Genomic DNA, 17992 nt, shown 5'->3' with positions numbered 1-17992 from the left:
AAAGTACTATGGTATCAGATTTCCATAGTAAACCCATAGGCCTAGTACAGTCTTACATTTCTAATATAAATATACACTCACTAGCCACTTTATTTGGTACACTTTAATACCGGGTTGGACCCCCTTTTGCCTTCAGAACTGCCTTAATTCTTCGTTGCACATATTCAACAAGGTGCTCAGTGTGGCAAGAAAATATACCCGAGACCATTACACCACCAACAGCCTGAACCATTGATACAAGGCAGGATGGATCCATGCTTCATGTTGTTTAATGACAAATTCTGACCCAACCATCTGAATGACACAACAGAAAATCGAGACTCATCAGACCAAGCAACCCTTTTTCAATCTTCTATTGTCCAATTTTGGTCAGCCCATGCCAATTGTAGCCACAGTTTCCTGTTATTAGCTGACAGGATTGGCACCCGGTGTGATCCTCTGCTGCTGTGGCCCATCTGCTTTAAGCTTTGACGTGATGTGCATGCAGAGATGCTCTTCTGCAGACCTCGGTTGTAACTAGTGGTAATTTGAGTTACTGTTGCTTTTCTATCAGCTCGAACCAGTCTGGCCATTCTCCTCTAACCTCTGGCATCAACAAGACATTTTTGCCCAAAGAACTGCTACTCACTGGATATTTCCTCTTTTTCAGACAATTATCGGTAAACCCTAGAGATGATTGTGCGTGAAAATCCCAGTAGATCAGCAGTTTCTGAAATACTCAGACCAGCCCGTCTGGCACCAACAATCATGCCATGTTCAAAGTCACTTAAATCACCTTTCTTCCCCATTCTGATGCTTAGTTTGAACTTCAGCAGATCGTCCTGACCATGTCTACATGCCTAAAAGCATTGAGTTGCTGCCATTCATTTCATTGGCTGATCTTTCTGAGCCCAAACTTTTGTACATACTAAAAGGTACTTCAACAGCACCAATAAAAGAAAACAGTAATAAAAAAAAACATTAGGGTAATACAATTCATAATGTGGCTGCATCCACGGTGATCCTGGGCTCAACTATTGTCCAATATTTGTCTTGTTAGCACAACAAACACAGCAAGAGTTGGTTTAGAACAGGATCATTCCTTTTTTTATAGTTGTTGAGTCAACAACGTAAGGACACAATGTGTTCCTGGGAGGATGATGCACCACTTTTTAATCTCTTCGGAGGGAGACAGTGGACACACAACCTCAGGTTCAGGAATAATGCCAATACACACCAGACGCAGCTGTAAAATAACCAAACCTGCTGTATAACACATCAGAAGATCTAAAAATTAGGTCTGTCTGTACTTTTTTTTTTTCCACTTATGAGGGAAAAAACAACAACACTGGAATTGGTCTGTGGACACAGTACGAACTTGCAACGAGGAGATTTTTCCAATAGGGAAAGAGGGGAAAGGAAAAATGGCCTATTTGGAAAAAGTGGCGAGCGAGAGAGAGAGAGAGAGAGAGCGGAGAGAGAGAGTGCGAGCGAGGATGCCCCACCCATCCCTCTGGCTGCTTGCTCCAGCTCAGCAGTGCGGAATGTTCTGGCATACCACAGGTCTAACAGAAGAATGCACAGTTTCCGACTGGGGTGCGTTGCATCCGAAAGGACGCTGGTTAGACACATACCTTCTTTTTGAGATCATCCCCCTCAACGCTACTTTAGCAAACACTTCCTTAAACGGGCTCCCCAAGATCTAATGCATTCACCAGAGTTGTCTGTGGAGAGAAATATGGAGCATCATTGATATAGAGAAAGGAAAGGGAGGGAAAGAGAAAGAAAAAAAAGTAAGGAGAATTACCGTATGGCTAAACCAAACACCATTCCACCTAATGACCAGTGGAAACACTTCCATGTGAAGGACAGAGGCCCATTGAAAAGATTCCCAGGAGTCCGGAATAAGACACTCCTGTGAGTGGGAAGGCTGGGAGGAAAGCCTCAGATGACACTCCAAGAAGTAACAGAGGAAAGAATGAAAAAAATGACAGAATCGATGTGTGGTATCCTGAAATGACACCCACGGGGAGTGTGCGTGAAGCTCTGGAGAGGCTGACGCTTTAGTTGGCAGAGAAAGAAAGAATGTAAAAGAGGCCCCTGTTGAACTTTAGTGGCCCCACCTTTCTTCAACAGCAGTTTTAACAGGCAATGGCTCGATCTCTACAGGTCTCCACAGGCCCGGACCCCACCGGCACCCTGTCTGGGCCTTATAGTGCACCTAAATTTCAGTATGTACAGTAGCTGGGCCAAGCCATACAGATAACAAATTGGCACTGCCCATTGGGAATGAAATCGGTTTCTGTGAATATATTACAAGTTCTTGATGGCACAAATTTATTGCATTCTCAAAACTGGGAATAAACTTGTATGCAAAGACCATGTTTGTTTGTGGGCATGTTATGTTGTAACAGTCAGTTACGCCATTATTCAGCTCTCAGGCGAGTTGAATTTGTGAAGGTTTGCCAACCATATTTGATTGAAATAAGGCATGGCCATCTTCCTCTGTCTGCCTCAAAGGTCCTGACCTTCTGACTCCTACACAGACAGAGTTGCCCTTGGTCAGCTGAATTAATTACCCAGAGGGTGTAAACATGCAACTTCAGGTCATCCGCCCCCTCAGTTCCTCTTCGCGCACAAATCGCCAAATGTTACGTCTGCTGTAGAAATTAGAGAATGAGGCCGACAGTTCTAATTTTGGCTTGGCAGGCGCATTGTACTGAGAGTTTGTCTGTACTCGCGCATACACTTTCTTCCTCTCTTCCTTTGAGCCAGTGATATTTATGGCCGCTAATCCTGTTCGATGTTGGAAATAGCAGCTCAGGCTAACTAACCATTGAGCTCAGCTGGACAGACAACAAAGTGGGAAACACCTGCCTCTGTCAGTAGACACAGCAGTCACAGTGGCTCCGAGTCATCTGTGCGTGTCTCTATTGTTCAGAACGGATGATGAGCTCTCGCTCTCAAATGCAGGAAGCTCGTCACGTCCCACATGTGAACCCCATTCACTGACCCCGAAGCGTTTTTTTCTATCTGATCTTTAAGATGTTGAATGAAAGCCCCGACAAGCTTCCAACCTGTGCAAATGAGTAATGCTGTTTTCATCTTGATCCAAATGTGCTGCAGTGCAAAAACAGGTTTGGCCTGATCCTAAAAAAAGGGACATTCCGATATTTTGATTATCTGTGATAATCGCTGAAACGACAACCGCAAAAATATGTTGACTATGAACGATTCCTCCATAATCACAATAATGAATGGCCTAGTCGTTGCATTTTTCTTTTGATATGAAGGATTATGATTGTTTTGCTAAAGAGTGCTAATATTTCTCCTCATCAGCAGTCAGTGAGGAAAATATGAGCCCTCAGACTTTGGCCCCAAAAACCTGCTCCATTCATACCCCCCCCCCCCCCCCCCCCCCCCCATACCACAGAAGTGTAGTCCGAGCCTTGTGCTTTGTTCGAGCCATTTTGAAGACGATTGCTTTACCAACTTAAATGCAATCAAACTTGGATTCGCGAGTCGGCTGATATTGAAGGAAGGTTCAGTTCCAAGTGTATTTGCATCAGCTTCCTCCTCCGTATCACAACCTGTAAGTGTTATTATTAATAATTTTTGCTTTTATATTTTATGTAGCATGCTTAATAATTATTTTGTTTGTTGTGTAAGCACCGTTTAGCTTCTAGGTCTTCAATGGCAATTGTATTGAGATATGTGAAGTGTTTGTCGTTGTTTTCGGAGTTGTCTTAAAGAATAGAATAATACCTCGTAGTAACGTAACTGCATTTTTTTTGTGTAAAAACGTTTTGTTTATGCATCGGGCTAATGCAAACAAAGACTGATTGTGCTTTTACAATATGAACTCTGGGCTATGCTCGCTAACATAACATTAAATTCTTTATCTTATTTTTCGTTTTTTTACTACAAACTATAAAGCAGTGGACTATAATCATTATTATAACACAATTTAATTGATAAAAGCATCATTGTACTCCGTGTTAAAAATAAGTATTATCTCTGTAAACACTGCTGGGTCATCTGACCAATCGCAGATTAGCGTCGCGCAGAGGAGGGGTTTGGGAAAACGAGTCGTTGAACGAATCATTTGGGAGTCGGTGAGCAAATCAGGAAAAATAAATGCATATTATACGACAACAAAAGTGTTTTTTGTCATTGCATGCATGTAAAACTGTTGTTGGGGACTCCCTAAACAACATTAGGAACATTTTAAATGTCATAATAGGTGCCCTTTAACAATTGTCATTTGACTTTAAAGTCCCTTCATGTAATTTGTATTATCTAAATACATTGAAAAGCTAGAATAATTTTGGTTAGAATAACAGAAATAAGAGTGTCAGACACCTCAGAATTGTAAAATGTAAATGAATAATAATGATAACATGATTGATGAATGGTGGATAACTACAAATCCTATTCCTTTTTATGAAAAAGTAACTAAAATCTGCTTAAAAATTGTAGTACTTATGACAATTTCCATATAAAATAAAACAATTGTATACTTCAAGAAAGAACTTAAAAATAATAAATGCCTACCGGTAAATTGTTGCTGTTCATCAATAAATGGATGATGTTAAAATAGTATATTTAAGTAAATTTGAAGTAAATTACAAATCAAAATAAAAAATAAAAAACTTTTTAATGAACAGTCTCAAAAATGGGAAATCATTTTCTAAAGATTAAACTGTTTTATCAAATTATTGGTGTTTTTAAAGATTAGCGTTAGATGACAACAAAGGTTTTGTACTTTTTTTTTTAAATAAAGAAAATGGGCATGCACAATTAATACCATGCACAAATGGTGAAATTGTTCAGCAAAAATCTAAAATTATATTTAAAAAAATTATACCTTTAAAGGGGAGGTTTACTGCTTTTTTTCTTTGCATGATTGTGTTTATGGGGTGCAATATAACATGTCTTCGTTTTTTTTTTTTTTTTAAGCCTTGTTTTTCATAAATTTCATCTTTATTGTAAGCCGCTTTCTCCTCTGTCATTTGAACGTCCGGTTGACTTCCTGATTCTATGAAACCACTCCCTCAGAAACAGGCAATGGGCTCAGATTGGTTAGTTGGGCCGGTGTGTTGTAATTGGCTAAACTGCGTAGTGCACGTTGTCCGGAAACTTCACGCCCATCACCTTTACGGGCGAAAGTCGCATATGCTCCGGTCAAATGTAAATAAAGTTTTCAATACTGCCGTCAGTTTGAGCCAGAATCAGACCCAGAAAGCAGCAATGAAGAGAGTCAAGCAGAACCTCCCCAAACACGGCTCTTACAAAACGTTTCTGAATGGTAATTTTTTTATATATTATTATTCTATTCTATTCTATAATAATTTCGATACTTGAAAATCGAAAATGCCACTGCTGTTTTTTAGCTTTTGAGATACGGTTTTCTCCTGATTCAACATTTAATATAACTGAATAAATGATTGAGTAATACCGCAGCTGAAGTTTGCTGTTGCGATTACATATAATTTTTTAAACTTTATACACGTGTGTCTTATACACACAAAATAGCATCGAACTAACTGGCTAGTGGCTACTATAAACAAACTAGCGTTGGCATTGGTTTACGTTCTTGATCAAATCGAAAAATTACGTCATAAAGTATACATGGAAAATACATTTACAAAATTAGTACATAATTACAAATTCAGGTCCAAAATGTTTGTACAAGTTTGTCAGACACACGAAATTGCGGCTACTAACGCCAGCGCTGGCATTTGTTTACGTCCCTGATAAAACTAAAACATTACGTCTGAAATTATACATCCAAATAAATTTAAAATGATTAAGTCTTACTTACAGGTTGTGGTCCAACAACGGATGCCTCTGGTTTTAAAGTTGGAACTGCATGCTTCATGTTTTAGTAACAGTTTTTTGTTTAATCCGGCATTGAATTTGTGGAGATTCTGGAAGCTGTCTTCCGTAAAATGCGCAGCACAGAGAGCTAAATTACGATTGTAATTTTCAGGAACATAATCAAACATAAATTTTAGCCATTCTTGACGAACTACAGCGTCCGTAGGAAGCCCAAACACAGAAGACCTGACTAAAAAGAACAAACTTTAGACGGCATGGCTACAGCTCTCCAATATGACTCTTCCTCTTCGACAAAGCCGCAGAAATATGGCCATGCCCCTTTTTTTTTCCATATTCCGTAGGGAGGGTTGATGTAAATGTATGGGTTAGTTACGTATAAAACCCGGGAAGTATCTCGTTGTAGTCCCATTCGAGTCGTTTTTGTAGGCATTAAACTTCCTGATTTTTAAAAGATGATATCTCTGCTTATGTTGAACTTTCAGCGCAGCAACTTTGCAGATACTGTTCATTTACTAACAGCAACATTACACACTATTTAAAATGAAAAAGTGAAATCGCAATCAACCACCCCTTTAATTATCAAGTTAAAACAGATTTTGTTTTGTCAAATAATAAAAATACAACTTTTGAGCAAGTCCCAAGTCAAACCTGATGTGTTCCTATAAAGATTGAACATAAAATAAATAAATAAATAAAAATCAGGCTTTATAGATTTTTTTTTTCTCAAGGAAATTTTGGGGACAAACTCTGGCACAATGCGCCACTGTAACCAGATGGATGTAACATCTATAAAAGCCTTGACTGATGGAACATCAATTTAGTCTACCTGTAGACGTTCCAGGGGTTTGTGTGTGTGTGTTCGTGTGGCGCAGAATGTCACAGCTGGAGCTATTCCTGGAATGTGAGCCTCAAGTCTGCGGATTTGAGCTCGGAGAGCTCTATTTAAGGAAATGTCTGGGCCTCTGTGCTACTTGAACCCCCTCCTCATTCACCGATCATTATTTTCCTATTCGGAAGAAATCTTTATTTCCGTACCTGCAGGAGAGAGAACAGAGCTTCTTTTGCGAGCTGATCTGTTCCATTTAGGGCAACTGAAAAGAACACATCCTCAAACTCAAATACAAACTGGGAGCTGAACGGAGGAGTGGTGGGAGGGGGAGAGTCTCAGCCTGACCTCTTAAAAGCGCAATCAGCACTTTTGAACAAAGTCTGCATTGTGGCACCGCGATGCAGCTGCCTGCACTATGTATTGCAGCTGCAGAATAACGCATACTAAACAGTAGCCACAAAGAGACATGACACCAGCCTCACCAAAGACACACTCAAGACCGAGTAAAGCAAAGAGAACTACTAGGTATGTGAAGAGCGAGTGTCTCGATGCATTGTTCTCTGCTGCAGTCAAGCGTGCACTGACAGCTCAACCGAAGTGTGGCACGAGCTACAGAACCGGTCGGACGGTGCGGGAGACATGACCGAGAGAAGCATGAGGCAGGACACAGGAGGTGGAGAGGAGACCAGTAGAGAACCTCGCCAGTAGATTTCACCATCTTTTCAGCAAAGACACATTCAATTCATCAAAAGTGACAGTAAATACATTTAGGCTATAAAGTATTTCAAATAAATGCTGTTTTTTAACATTCTAATCATCAAGGAATCCTAAAAAAAAGTGTATCACAGTTTCTACAATAATATTAAGCAGCACAACAGTTTTTAACATTGATGATATTAAGAAATGTTTCTTGTGGAGCAAATCAGCATATCAGAATGATTTCTGGAGGATCACGTGACACTGAAGACTGGAGTAATGATGCTGAAAATTCAGCTTTGCATTTACCGGAAGACATTACTTAATTTTAAAATATATTAAAATATAAAACTGTTATTTTAAATTATAATAATATTTCACAATATTACTGTTTTTTTATTATCAAAGCCTAAATATTTTTTTTAACAGTAGTGCATATTATATCAAAGTATACACATTTACAACACAGTTACAACTAACTACATTAGTTAACATGAAATAATGAAAAATACTTGCAAAAAAAAGCATTTAGTAATCTTAGTTAATATTAATTTCAACATTTATTAATACATTATTAAAATTTAAAGTTGTATTGGTTAATATTATTTAATAGACCTGAGCTAACATGAAATAACAACAAACAGTTAACTAACATTAAGATGAAAAAATATTGTAAACAAATGTATTGCTCATTGTTAAGTATGGGATAATGTATAGTGAGGCGGTTGTTATAGCGAATACAACCCCGACAGTCTGATGTCTTGAATCAGCCTGAAGGGGTTGTATTCGCTATAACAACCGCCTCGCTCTACATTATCGCGCTTATTACATGGCTACCTACCTAATTTGACACAAAATATTGATTTAAAAAGGAGTTTATTGATTTAAAAATGATTGTATTGCTTCCGTTAAAGAACACCGTGTCCATGGCAACGCACTGTTTTTCATGGCAACGGTGTGTTATCAAGAAATAACGGACCGCATTCTACATTAGAATTTAACCAAGCCATGTAATAATGTTATTTAATGCATTAACATAACAAATGGAACCTTTTTGTAAGGTGTTAGCCACATTTTCATAGAAAATTAGTTTTAAAACAACTACTAAAAAAATCAGTCGTATTGTCTTATATCATCATCATCTTATTTATATGTTTTATCTAAACAGACATATTCATTGCAATACATTAAAATTGCAATTTTATCCATAAATAAATTACTTAAAAATAATAAACTACTTGTTTCATCGGTACCAGCTCAACATTTTTTTTTTAATGCAAGCAATGCATGTCTATGTCTAATGGTATATCATATAAAACAGGTATATCGCTCAACTCTCCTGGCCTGGCCATGGTAAAAATGAATAATTGGATGTGTTATAGCCGAATCATCATTATGTCCTGGGAAGACTCAAGATCAAACTCAAGACAACATAAGACACAAGAATCTCCCAAATGACAAAATGCCACATGCGTGAAAACGGCCTGTAACCAACATAAAAGAGGACTAAACTATTCCTGTCTCTAATCAAACCGATTTGCAGTTGAGCACAATAGACAAAACCGCAAATAAAACACAGTCTCCTTCAACAGCAGCAGAGATGCCATAAGGAAAGCAACTGTACTCAGTAAGGAGAAAGGGTGATATATCTTATGCCTTTCAAGTACCTGCATGTCATCCATTCCTTTTCGCTGAGATGAGCATATTTTGCCGTTCATTAAGATGAGAAACAGGTGATGTGTAAGTTATCACCCAGACTGACTCGAGTGCTGATGTCATCCAAGCTCAGCATTTTTCTGAGACACCTTAACAAAGTTAACATCGGCGCCACGATTTACACAACTTTAAACGTGAAAAACGAGAAGTGGTAACAAAGAAAAGTGTGTCTGAGAGGGCAAAGTTAATGCTAATTACACTACATTGAGCTTCTCCTGAAAGATTTTCAGTTCAATTTTGATATTTTTTTGGCAAATGTTCAAGGTCTTCTGTATACAACACATTAATAGCTAGCTAATGTTTTATATTCAATTAAAAAAAATGCTAATACATAAATACATGGTTTTGCCAAAAAAGTTCGTTGAATGGCTTTGTACGATGTAAAATTTGGGTAAACTATCCCTTTAAGTAGGCTATTTTGTGTTTTACTAGCAACAAGTCATAAAATCACTATAGAGCCAAAAAAGACCTGCTGAACAAGAAGAAGAGAGTCTTCAGGTCTGGAGATTGAGAGAGATAAAGCAAGTGCAGGTATTGCAAAAAAAAGACAACTCTACTATATAAGGGGAAACCAGTCCAGCAGAATAATGTGAGAGAGATGGTATATTGATGTTTTATCCAAAGCAACATACAGCACACTTAATCAAAGAAAATTTGACATCTTACTCAAGGGCTCATTTGGACAACATGTGGATGATGGTTTAATTTTACACTCCAAGCTGACGTCAAAGAACTACTGTATAGCAAAGCTGAAAGCTTACTGTTGTTGCCTCTCATCGGCTGCGTCTCGGCCAAAAAGCTGCGCTTGAACACACCAAAAGGACTAAAGGCGACAGTCAACTAGCATGTCCGTTCTGCACCTTTGTATAAGTAAATACCTGTATACCCCTGTGAAGGCTTTCTTCCCTTTACCTCTATTCAGATAAAACGTTGTCGGGATAATTCCGGTTCGCGTGGCTACGCAGATGCGACAAAAGTTTCTGAATTATACATTTTTAAGGCCTAACAAGTAGTTTGTTGAGGGTTGATTTGTGAAGGACTACACGCCTGCGCACATATATATATTCAAACGCGCATACGACCGAACACCTGATGCGCATGTTTGCGTTTTTTGAGGTTTGCGCAGAGAAAACGGATAATTGCTTGCACCTTCGAACATATTTCAGGGAGTGCGTTCTCGAGACACCAGGCATTTTTTGTGCGGATGGGCGGCCGGAGCGCGTTAAGGGTTTTCTGTTAGAACGGTGTCGTGTTAGCGGACCCTAAGTTAATGACTAATGATCTTCGCAACTTCACTGTTACACTCCTTTCTATTATCACTGTAAAGCTCCTTTGAAACAATCCATACTGTTAAAAGCGCTATATAAATGAAGGTGACTTGACTTGTATATCAGCAGGTATCAATAGTCTATTTTTGTCATTCAAAAAGGGAAACCAATAACTAGGACTACAGATAAACAAACCGTAAACAAAGTAGCGCTTGCTTACCATTTTGAATATCAATCATGGTCACATTCTTCATTCCAGTCGGCTCATGTTATTGCATTCGAAAGCTCAAGTAAGATGACGTAAAATTATAACAGCCTTCTGTCTGTACCGTCTTGACTTCTTTGCTTGCTTTCATAACTCGTTTGCTAATCAGAGATCTCTCTCTCACATTCGGCTCAAAATGCAAAATCGGCCCAAAAACTCCGGCGTAGGACTAGAGACTTGGTGTGCCCCTGTCTTTACACCAGCAATATTGGTGATACTGGGACTATTAGTGACTCCAACAGACCAGTAATCTGATAGTGCTGGAGAACTTCCCAGGAAATTGCCCTAGTATCCTTTCTGTTCTACATGACAGACAACATCAGCTCACATGAAGTGTACTGTATGTCCTACCTATCAACGTCACCACTTTAAAATGGTTAAGCCAACACAGAAGACAAGGGGAGGACTTTCACACTGACTCAACTCATCTCATACTTTCAAAAAGGGCTGACACTATAAAAAAGGAGAGTTTGATTCAGAGCAAAAAGGAATATTTTGGCAGGTTCTCCATGGCTCTCCCTAGGGTTGCGTATGAGTTCACGGAACACACCGAGGGCCAGAAATAAACTGTTTGCTCATGCGTGGGTGCGATGTAACAGTTCGACACCCAAACCAGAAACAAGCACTCTTTCTTTTCCAAGCAGCTCATTGACGTTCTCCGAAAGGCAGAAGAGGAAAACAAAAACAAAAAAAACAGGCCGGACAGGAGAAGGGTCTGGACACTGGTCACTAGGGGAGGTGCGTCTCAAGGTCAGTGGATGAAGGCAGTCAAGCACACAAACTCACAATCATAGAGCAGCATTATTCTCAATGTAGCCTAATTATCTTCCTTCCCAAATGTAATACTTACTCGTAATGTGTTCAGTTCCACTTTTAAGAAAAGAATCAAAATCAAATGTAAAAAGAAGCTGTAGAAAACTCATACACTAAAGTAAAAATAGTTTTAAATATATTAGTAATGTTAGAAAAGACAGCATTTCTTTTTTTAAAATCTTTTTTAAAAACATTTGAAGGTATAATTAGCAGTCCTAAATTAACTATTATACTTTCAAACCTGTATGGCATTGCTGTCTATTGTACAGCAATAGAAAAAGCTACATTTTAAACATTGCAAATAAGTCTACATTTTCTGTTGTGTGCATGTTTCCAAATAAAATAAAATAATACAATTTTGCCTCTTTCCTTAAAGGGGTCATGACATGAGATATCAAATTTGCCTTGATCTTTTGACATATAAGAGGGCTTTGTACAATTAAATCATCCTGCAAGTTTCAGAGCTTAAAACGTTCTCCAGATTATAAACAAAGCATTTATTTAATCAAGCTCCAAAAGTGGCTCGCTTGGATGTTGGGGGACTTTTGATGTCACACGGGCAAAAGCATTTGCATATGCCTGCCTCCAGAGCAAGACATCGACCAATAGTTTTACATCACACCTGTTAAAACAGCTCATTTGCGTCTCTGTACAGACTTGCAGGAACAAGTGGACAGTTTATTTTTAATGGCGTCCTGGATCGCGTTGGAGGATTATAGACCTTATGTAGCCCCACCCCTTTTCAGAGCTGCGCTTGTTTTGTTCTGTCTTCCGGTTGGTATTCCCACAGCATGAAGGTAAGGTCTTACGAATGAACCGCTCGTTTTAAAATCTTCTGTCTACTGGCACGCATGACGTGGGAGGAAGTGCCGACCCAGTGTTTACAAAGCGAACGTGCAGAGAGTAAGTCAAACACCCTTTACAAAAAAAAGGTAAAACGATGGCGGACGATTTTGATGTTGAAGGAGAAAATTAAATAGAGTTTTCCGCCCTATTCCTCGGCTGGGATCGTGTAGAGCCATTAGAAGCAGCATTGAAAATGCAATTTGGACCCTCAACCCATTGGTCCCCATTGAAGTCCACTATATGGAGAAAAATACTGGAATGTTTTCCACAAAAACCTTAATTTCTTTTCGACTGAAGGAAGAAAGACATTGACATCTTGGATGATGTGGGGGTGAGTAAATTATCAGGAAATGTTTAATTCTAGATGGAACTAATCCTTTAAGACTGACCATTACATTACACATTACATTAAAAATGAAATGTCCTGTACCTCAAACTGTAAAGCATAGTGCCAAGTTACAACAGCAAGGTCATGGGTACGATTCCCATTAAATGCATTAACTGATAAACAAAAATCTACACATTCAATGCAATGTAAGTTGCTTTGAATAAAGGTGTCTGTGAAATCAAATTAATGCATAATTGTCAAATTAACCATATTCAGGGTACCCCCAGGATCCTCCAGCTTAAATTCAAGGCTTTTTAAGACCTTTTTAATACCATTTCAAATGAAATTCAATGCCAACTTCGTACCGATTCCAACATAAGTATGAGGGGAAAATGTCAAATCTGTATAAATTTTAAACCCTAGAAAATAATTATGTACATGTAGGCTACTTGAATTAAATAAAACATTTTATTTAAATGATCAGTCATATTTAATACATACGCAACACCGTTGTAGTGAGCACGTGTGTGTAGGCCAGTGTTAATTTTGGCAGCCATTCTTGATTCAGTAAGTCTTCATCTTCAGACGAAAATGCTTATTAATGCAAACTTTTAGTCATTACTTTTAGTCAAACTGCAGTTACTTTAGGTAGCTATTTTATATGTAGTCTTTAGACAGAAAATGTCATAATTATTCTCTCTAGGCCATTCAATTAAGCTTATGAGAAATTGACACTGCACTCTTTAGCAGTAGCACTTGTGCAATTCTACACATCCCTTTTCCTAAGTTCCGTGGTTCTCTTATGTTTTTTAGTGCCGTACCCCCTGGTACCCCCTCTCTTCCACTTAGACTGCAGTCACACCTTTTCCATTAAGGGACAATATTTGCCCCCTTTAATACATTTTTCCATTAAATTTTTAACCTTTATAATACCCTTTAAACATAAATAATGCTTTAAATAAAACAATGTTCAATAAATATGCAATGTTAAAAAACGTTTAATATTAATAAAAATAGTATATTAAAATAGCCAGTAGGTGGCGGTAACTCACTGTCTTTATGAGCGAGTCATCGAGTCGTTCATTCATTGAATCTCACGATTCGTTCAAAGCCACAGATTTCGTTGCAAAATAGAGCAATACGCCTGACTACTGTTTTATGCAGTAAATCACTTAATGTTACCCTTTTGTTGTTTTTTAACTGTTGTATAAAATCAATGTCACATTTGAAATCGTGTGGATATTCGGGAAACATTGCATTCTTGCTCGTATAATATGATCTACATTAAAAACACTTTTGATCGCAGATTTAGTCGCACAAACAGCGCAAGCGGCTCGTGACAGAACACAGACCGACTGAATGACACTTTAATTTAAGTAGAAAATCTCAAATAAAGATCGCAGAACTCCAGCTTGTCTGTGTTTTCAGATAATCCGCGCTTCTTCAGCAGTAGAGCGCGTGCGCGCGCATGGTTGCCAGATACTATTGAAAAGACCGTGTAGAAAATATGTTCTTTTAACAGAAAAGCTCTGATTTGGGGTTTGAATGAATAGTATCTGGCAACCATGCGCGCGCTCTACACTGCTGAAGAAGCGCGGATGAAGGTGCACTCAACGCTGCATTAATTTTTAATTAGCCTACATTAGTAACAGTTAATTTTGTTACGGTATGAACTTAATCGTAGGAAAAGCAAAAAAATATAAGACCTTTGTAACGAAATCCAAGACTTTGTTTACCAAATTCAAGGCTTTTAAGGCCTTAATTTGAGATGATCAAATTTAAGACTTTTTCAATGCTTTTAAGACCCCGCGGGTACCCTGCATATTATGCTATGATTATGAGTACTTGCCAATGTCTAGGCTATATCTATAGGGCCCCAACCATCACTGGTTAATCAATTATTCACAGACAAATACCAAAGCAAAACCAAAAGACACATAAACAAACTGATTTATGGGACAGGGACATTGAAAACCCGTAACATTTCAGCTCTAACTGTAGATTCGCTACATACCATAGTTCAACAGTGTGAATGGAGGACAACGTTCATTTAGAAATATCAGTGTGTCAACACAAATACTCTCCAGTCACATTACCCGTCACAATGGGGAATGTCACTTCAGTCCAGCTGCTTTGGTTAATACAGTATATACTGTATGGGTGTTTGACATTTCCGAAGGTACATTGCAGCATCTCAGAGAGGCCACCATGTTGGAAAAACAACTCCGACAGCCTTCATCATCTCACACACACACACGCGCACACGCGCGCACACACACACACACACACACGTATGAAGTCGGTCATTCATAACAACAGTGCCCCTCCTGTCCGGGCTCTACTCTGCCTCTGGGCTGTGAGGTGGAGGGGTGGAAAAAGGGCCAAGGGTTAAACACCAGCTCAGACAGGAATAATATTCCGACAAACATGTACCCTCTCTTGTTTACGCACATGGATTTACACACACTCTCTGTTTTATCTGACGTCCACACTGGATGGAACGGTCGAAAAATTCAAACAACAACAAAACCTAGGCCAGGGCTGTGTAGCTTTGTGTGTTTTGGCTTCATAGATACTTAATTGCACATATGCCAAGTTAAACCACTGTACTGATGGTGTCTAAGTCTAATATAACTAGATGAAGGTATCGTGACCAAGTAAATGTAAACTCTACTCCACAAAAACAGCCTTTTTAGCATTTAAAGTGTAAGATATGAAACTGAATACAACATATGCAATTTTACCTGTGACTAACACACAAAACACACATGCATTTTGTTAATGTGTACGATACGGAGATGAGAGGCAAATAAGTTGCATCATTTGGGTCAGGGGAACAAGGCAGCTCCTTCACAGAGGGAAATAAGTAGGTCATTGTGGATTCCTCTCATTGGCACAGTTCTTTCCAAATAGTTGCATCTTTCCACTCAACTTCCAGCTGGGAGTTAACTCCGAATACACCATTCTAATTAACAGGGATGTCTTAAAGTGGTCATTTACAGGTTTGTAAAAAAGAAAGAAAGAAAATTGGACTTTGATTTGAGGATAGATGAGAATAAAATTCAACATGACTAATCAAAATTACAATTTATATGTAATAGTAATATAATTATATGTAAGTATATATATATGTGTGTGTGTGTGTATATTATATGAACAAAAAACATTTATGTTATATGCGATTATTTGACACAGCACTAATATATTGTTAACAGATTGATTAATGATCTAATAAAATTATTTAAAAAAAAAAAAAATATATATATATATATATATAATATACACACGTATATGTATATATGTATATATACATAACATATACGGTCAAATTTACTATAATTATTTAATATGCCGACTATATTATATAGAAATCGTATACCGGTATATATTATATATTTCTGCATAGATAATAAATTAATATTAAAAAATTATTAATGTTTATTAATCAATTTTTATCAGTCACGTTTCTAATTTGCCATCTTAAATACAATATATTTTCTGCGCACTTTATTTTAAAAATCCTTTAATAACCAAGTAGATTAAAAACCACACCCAAGTCAGAAAATTAAAAAACTCTGTAAATTATCAACGTTCAAATTTTGCTGATCTAAACAAGTCAAAACATAACCTTCATACAGGAAAACAGACAACTAAACCGTCTGAAGTGAGATAGTTAATGAGGGCCCAGGCTAAACCAGACGTCTGCTTGAATGAAAGAAAATATGCTGATTAACTAAAGAATCCCTGCCGTCTGGTGAGTAATAGGAAGCTGACATGAGCTTTGGGCTGACATAGGCAGGACTGCGTAATACTGCCCTTAGGTGAATCGCACAGGTACAGTAGGCATGCACAGACAGTCACATTTGGAGTGCGTTCATTCAAAAGGTCACCACCACATACAGTAAAAGCATGCAAATCCACCATCTGCAATAACAAACCAGAAACTCATCATCAACGTATATGATTCCAACAGCATACACCAGAAATACACCATCCAGAAGAGTTTCAGATGGGCTGCACCCCGTCAGCTGGTTTTAATGTCAGTGGACACACCAGGGTGAGGACCACTTTAAAAACTTCATGAGTTTGATGTCTTCATCTTGAAGTTTTAGAATAACAATGACAGAGCTGCACTAAAATCCCTCATATAAAATACAACACGCACCACTGCAAGGAGGCTCTTTATGAGCCTCAGCCCACTATAAACTCTGATGGGAATCCCATGTTTGAGTTTTAGAGCATGTATGTGTGCAAGAAAGAAAATATACAATAGTTCTTTCTTACGGTACATTTGTCTTTACGTATGAAATACCCTCAGGTCATGCCTTCAGCTCAGCATGTTGGTCTTGTGCATAAATGAATGTGCTCTTTCGTCATTTGGCAATTTTCCATGGTCACATGCACACGTCCTCAAATTTAGCCTAACACTATGGATACAAAATCACATATTAAGCTTTTTAAATACAGATTGGAGATTACACGAATCTGGAAGTTGTACCAATGTCTAATGGGTAGGTTAAAGACACCAAGAAACCTCTACATGAACCAAAAGACCTGGGTGCACCTGTTCTTAACAGGTACAGCTCAACACCACGCGCTCGCATACGGTTAGCAGTACTGGCAGAAAAGGTGGTAGCTTCTGTACTGACCTGGATTATTGGCCTCCCTTTCCAGAACATGCAGCTCAGTGCAGTCAGCCAAGGAATGCTCCAGACAGAGCTGAAGGAAGCGTGCTTGGGTCCGACTGACCCGCTTGAGGAGAGATAGTAACGCCACTGTCTGTTCGCACTCGTTCCAACCCTTAAACCAGCCGGCGAGGACTCCCACCTGGTCACGAAACATCATGATCTGGTGGGCAGGCTCACAGTACCAAGAATTGGAAATCGGGTTCGTCGAGAGGGGGAGAGAGAGATGGCCACGACCCAATGATGTTGCTTTGCTCACCACACAAAAACACACTTGCTTTTGCCCTCACTTGAGGTTTGACAGAGAATAGCCCTTTGAGATTTGATTTGCTAGTGGGTACCAACGTATTGCATCTTTGTTCTTGGGTTTTGGGAGTTAGGCTTGGTGGTAGGAAATCCCTGTTTGAAGCTTTTGATGTGGTATTCGTCAGAGCTCTCCTGCCCTCTGGGCACTTCGGGCTTACAAAACGTTCCTCAGCTTTCCTCCAGCATACAGTGACTGTCCAGCTTTAGTCTTGATGGCATTTTCCACAGAGAACATCTCCTTTCTGTAAAAGTAAAGAGTAGAGATTGTACAGTCTATACTTCTGAAGAAAAACATACACAAAAAGGCAAGCCCTGGTAAAAAAAAATGTCATCTTTAAGCTGGGAATTGTATTTTGGAAGCTACTTTATAAACCAAGCTGGTCTTTTAGCTGTTCAACCAGTTCCAAAAAAAGCATGACT

The 17992-nt window shown here is 38.6% G+C and overlaps 1 protein-coding gene across 3 annotated transcripts in view; it reads right to left on the bottom strand.

Moving 5' to 3' along the window:
• samd4a (sterile alpha motif domain containing 4A) overlaps positions 1-17992 on the bottom strand; it is a 48534-nt gene that overhangs the window by 28294 nt on the left and 2248 nt on the right. For 2 of the 3 annotated variants that reach the window (XM_079633859.1, XM_079633858.1), the window contains exon 2: positions 17231-17814. In XM_079633859.1, the coding sequence (XP_079489985.1) occupies positions 17231-17426 (196 nt within the window). In that variant the 5' untranslated portion in view covers positions 17427-17814. Of the gene's footprint in view, positions 1-10549; positions 10598-17230; positions 17815-17992 lie in introns of those variants that run through there. The other variant, XM_079633860.1, reaches the window with a different exon arrangement.

The sequence above is a fragment of the Phoxinus phoxinus genome (assembly GCF_949152265.1).
Source record: "Phoxinus phoxinus genome assembly, chromosome: 13".
Classification (NCBI taxonomy): domain Eukaryota; kingdom Metazoa; phylum Chordata; class Actinopteri; order Cypriniformes; family Leuciscidae; genus Phoxinus; species Phoxinus phoxinus.
The sequence above is the reverse complement of the archived record's forward strand: the minus strand, read 5'-3'. Positions and strand labels throughout refer to the sequence as shown.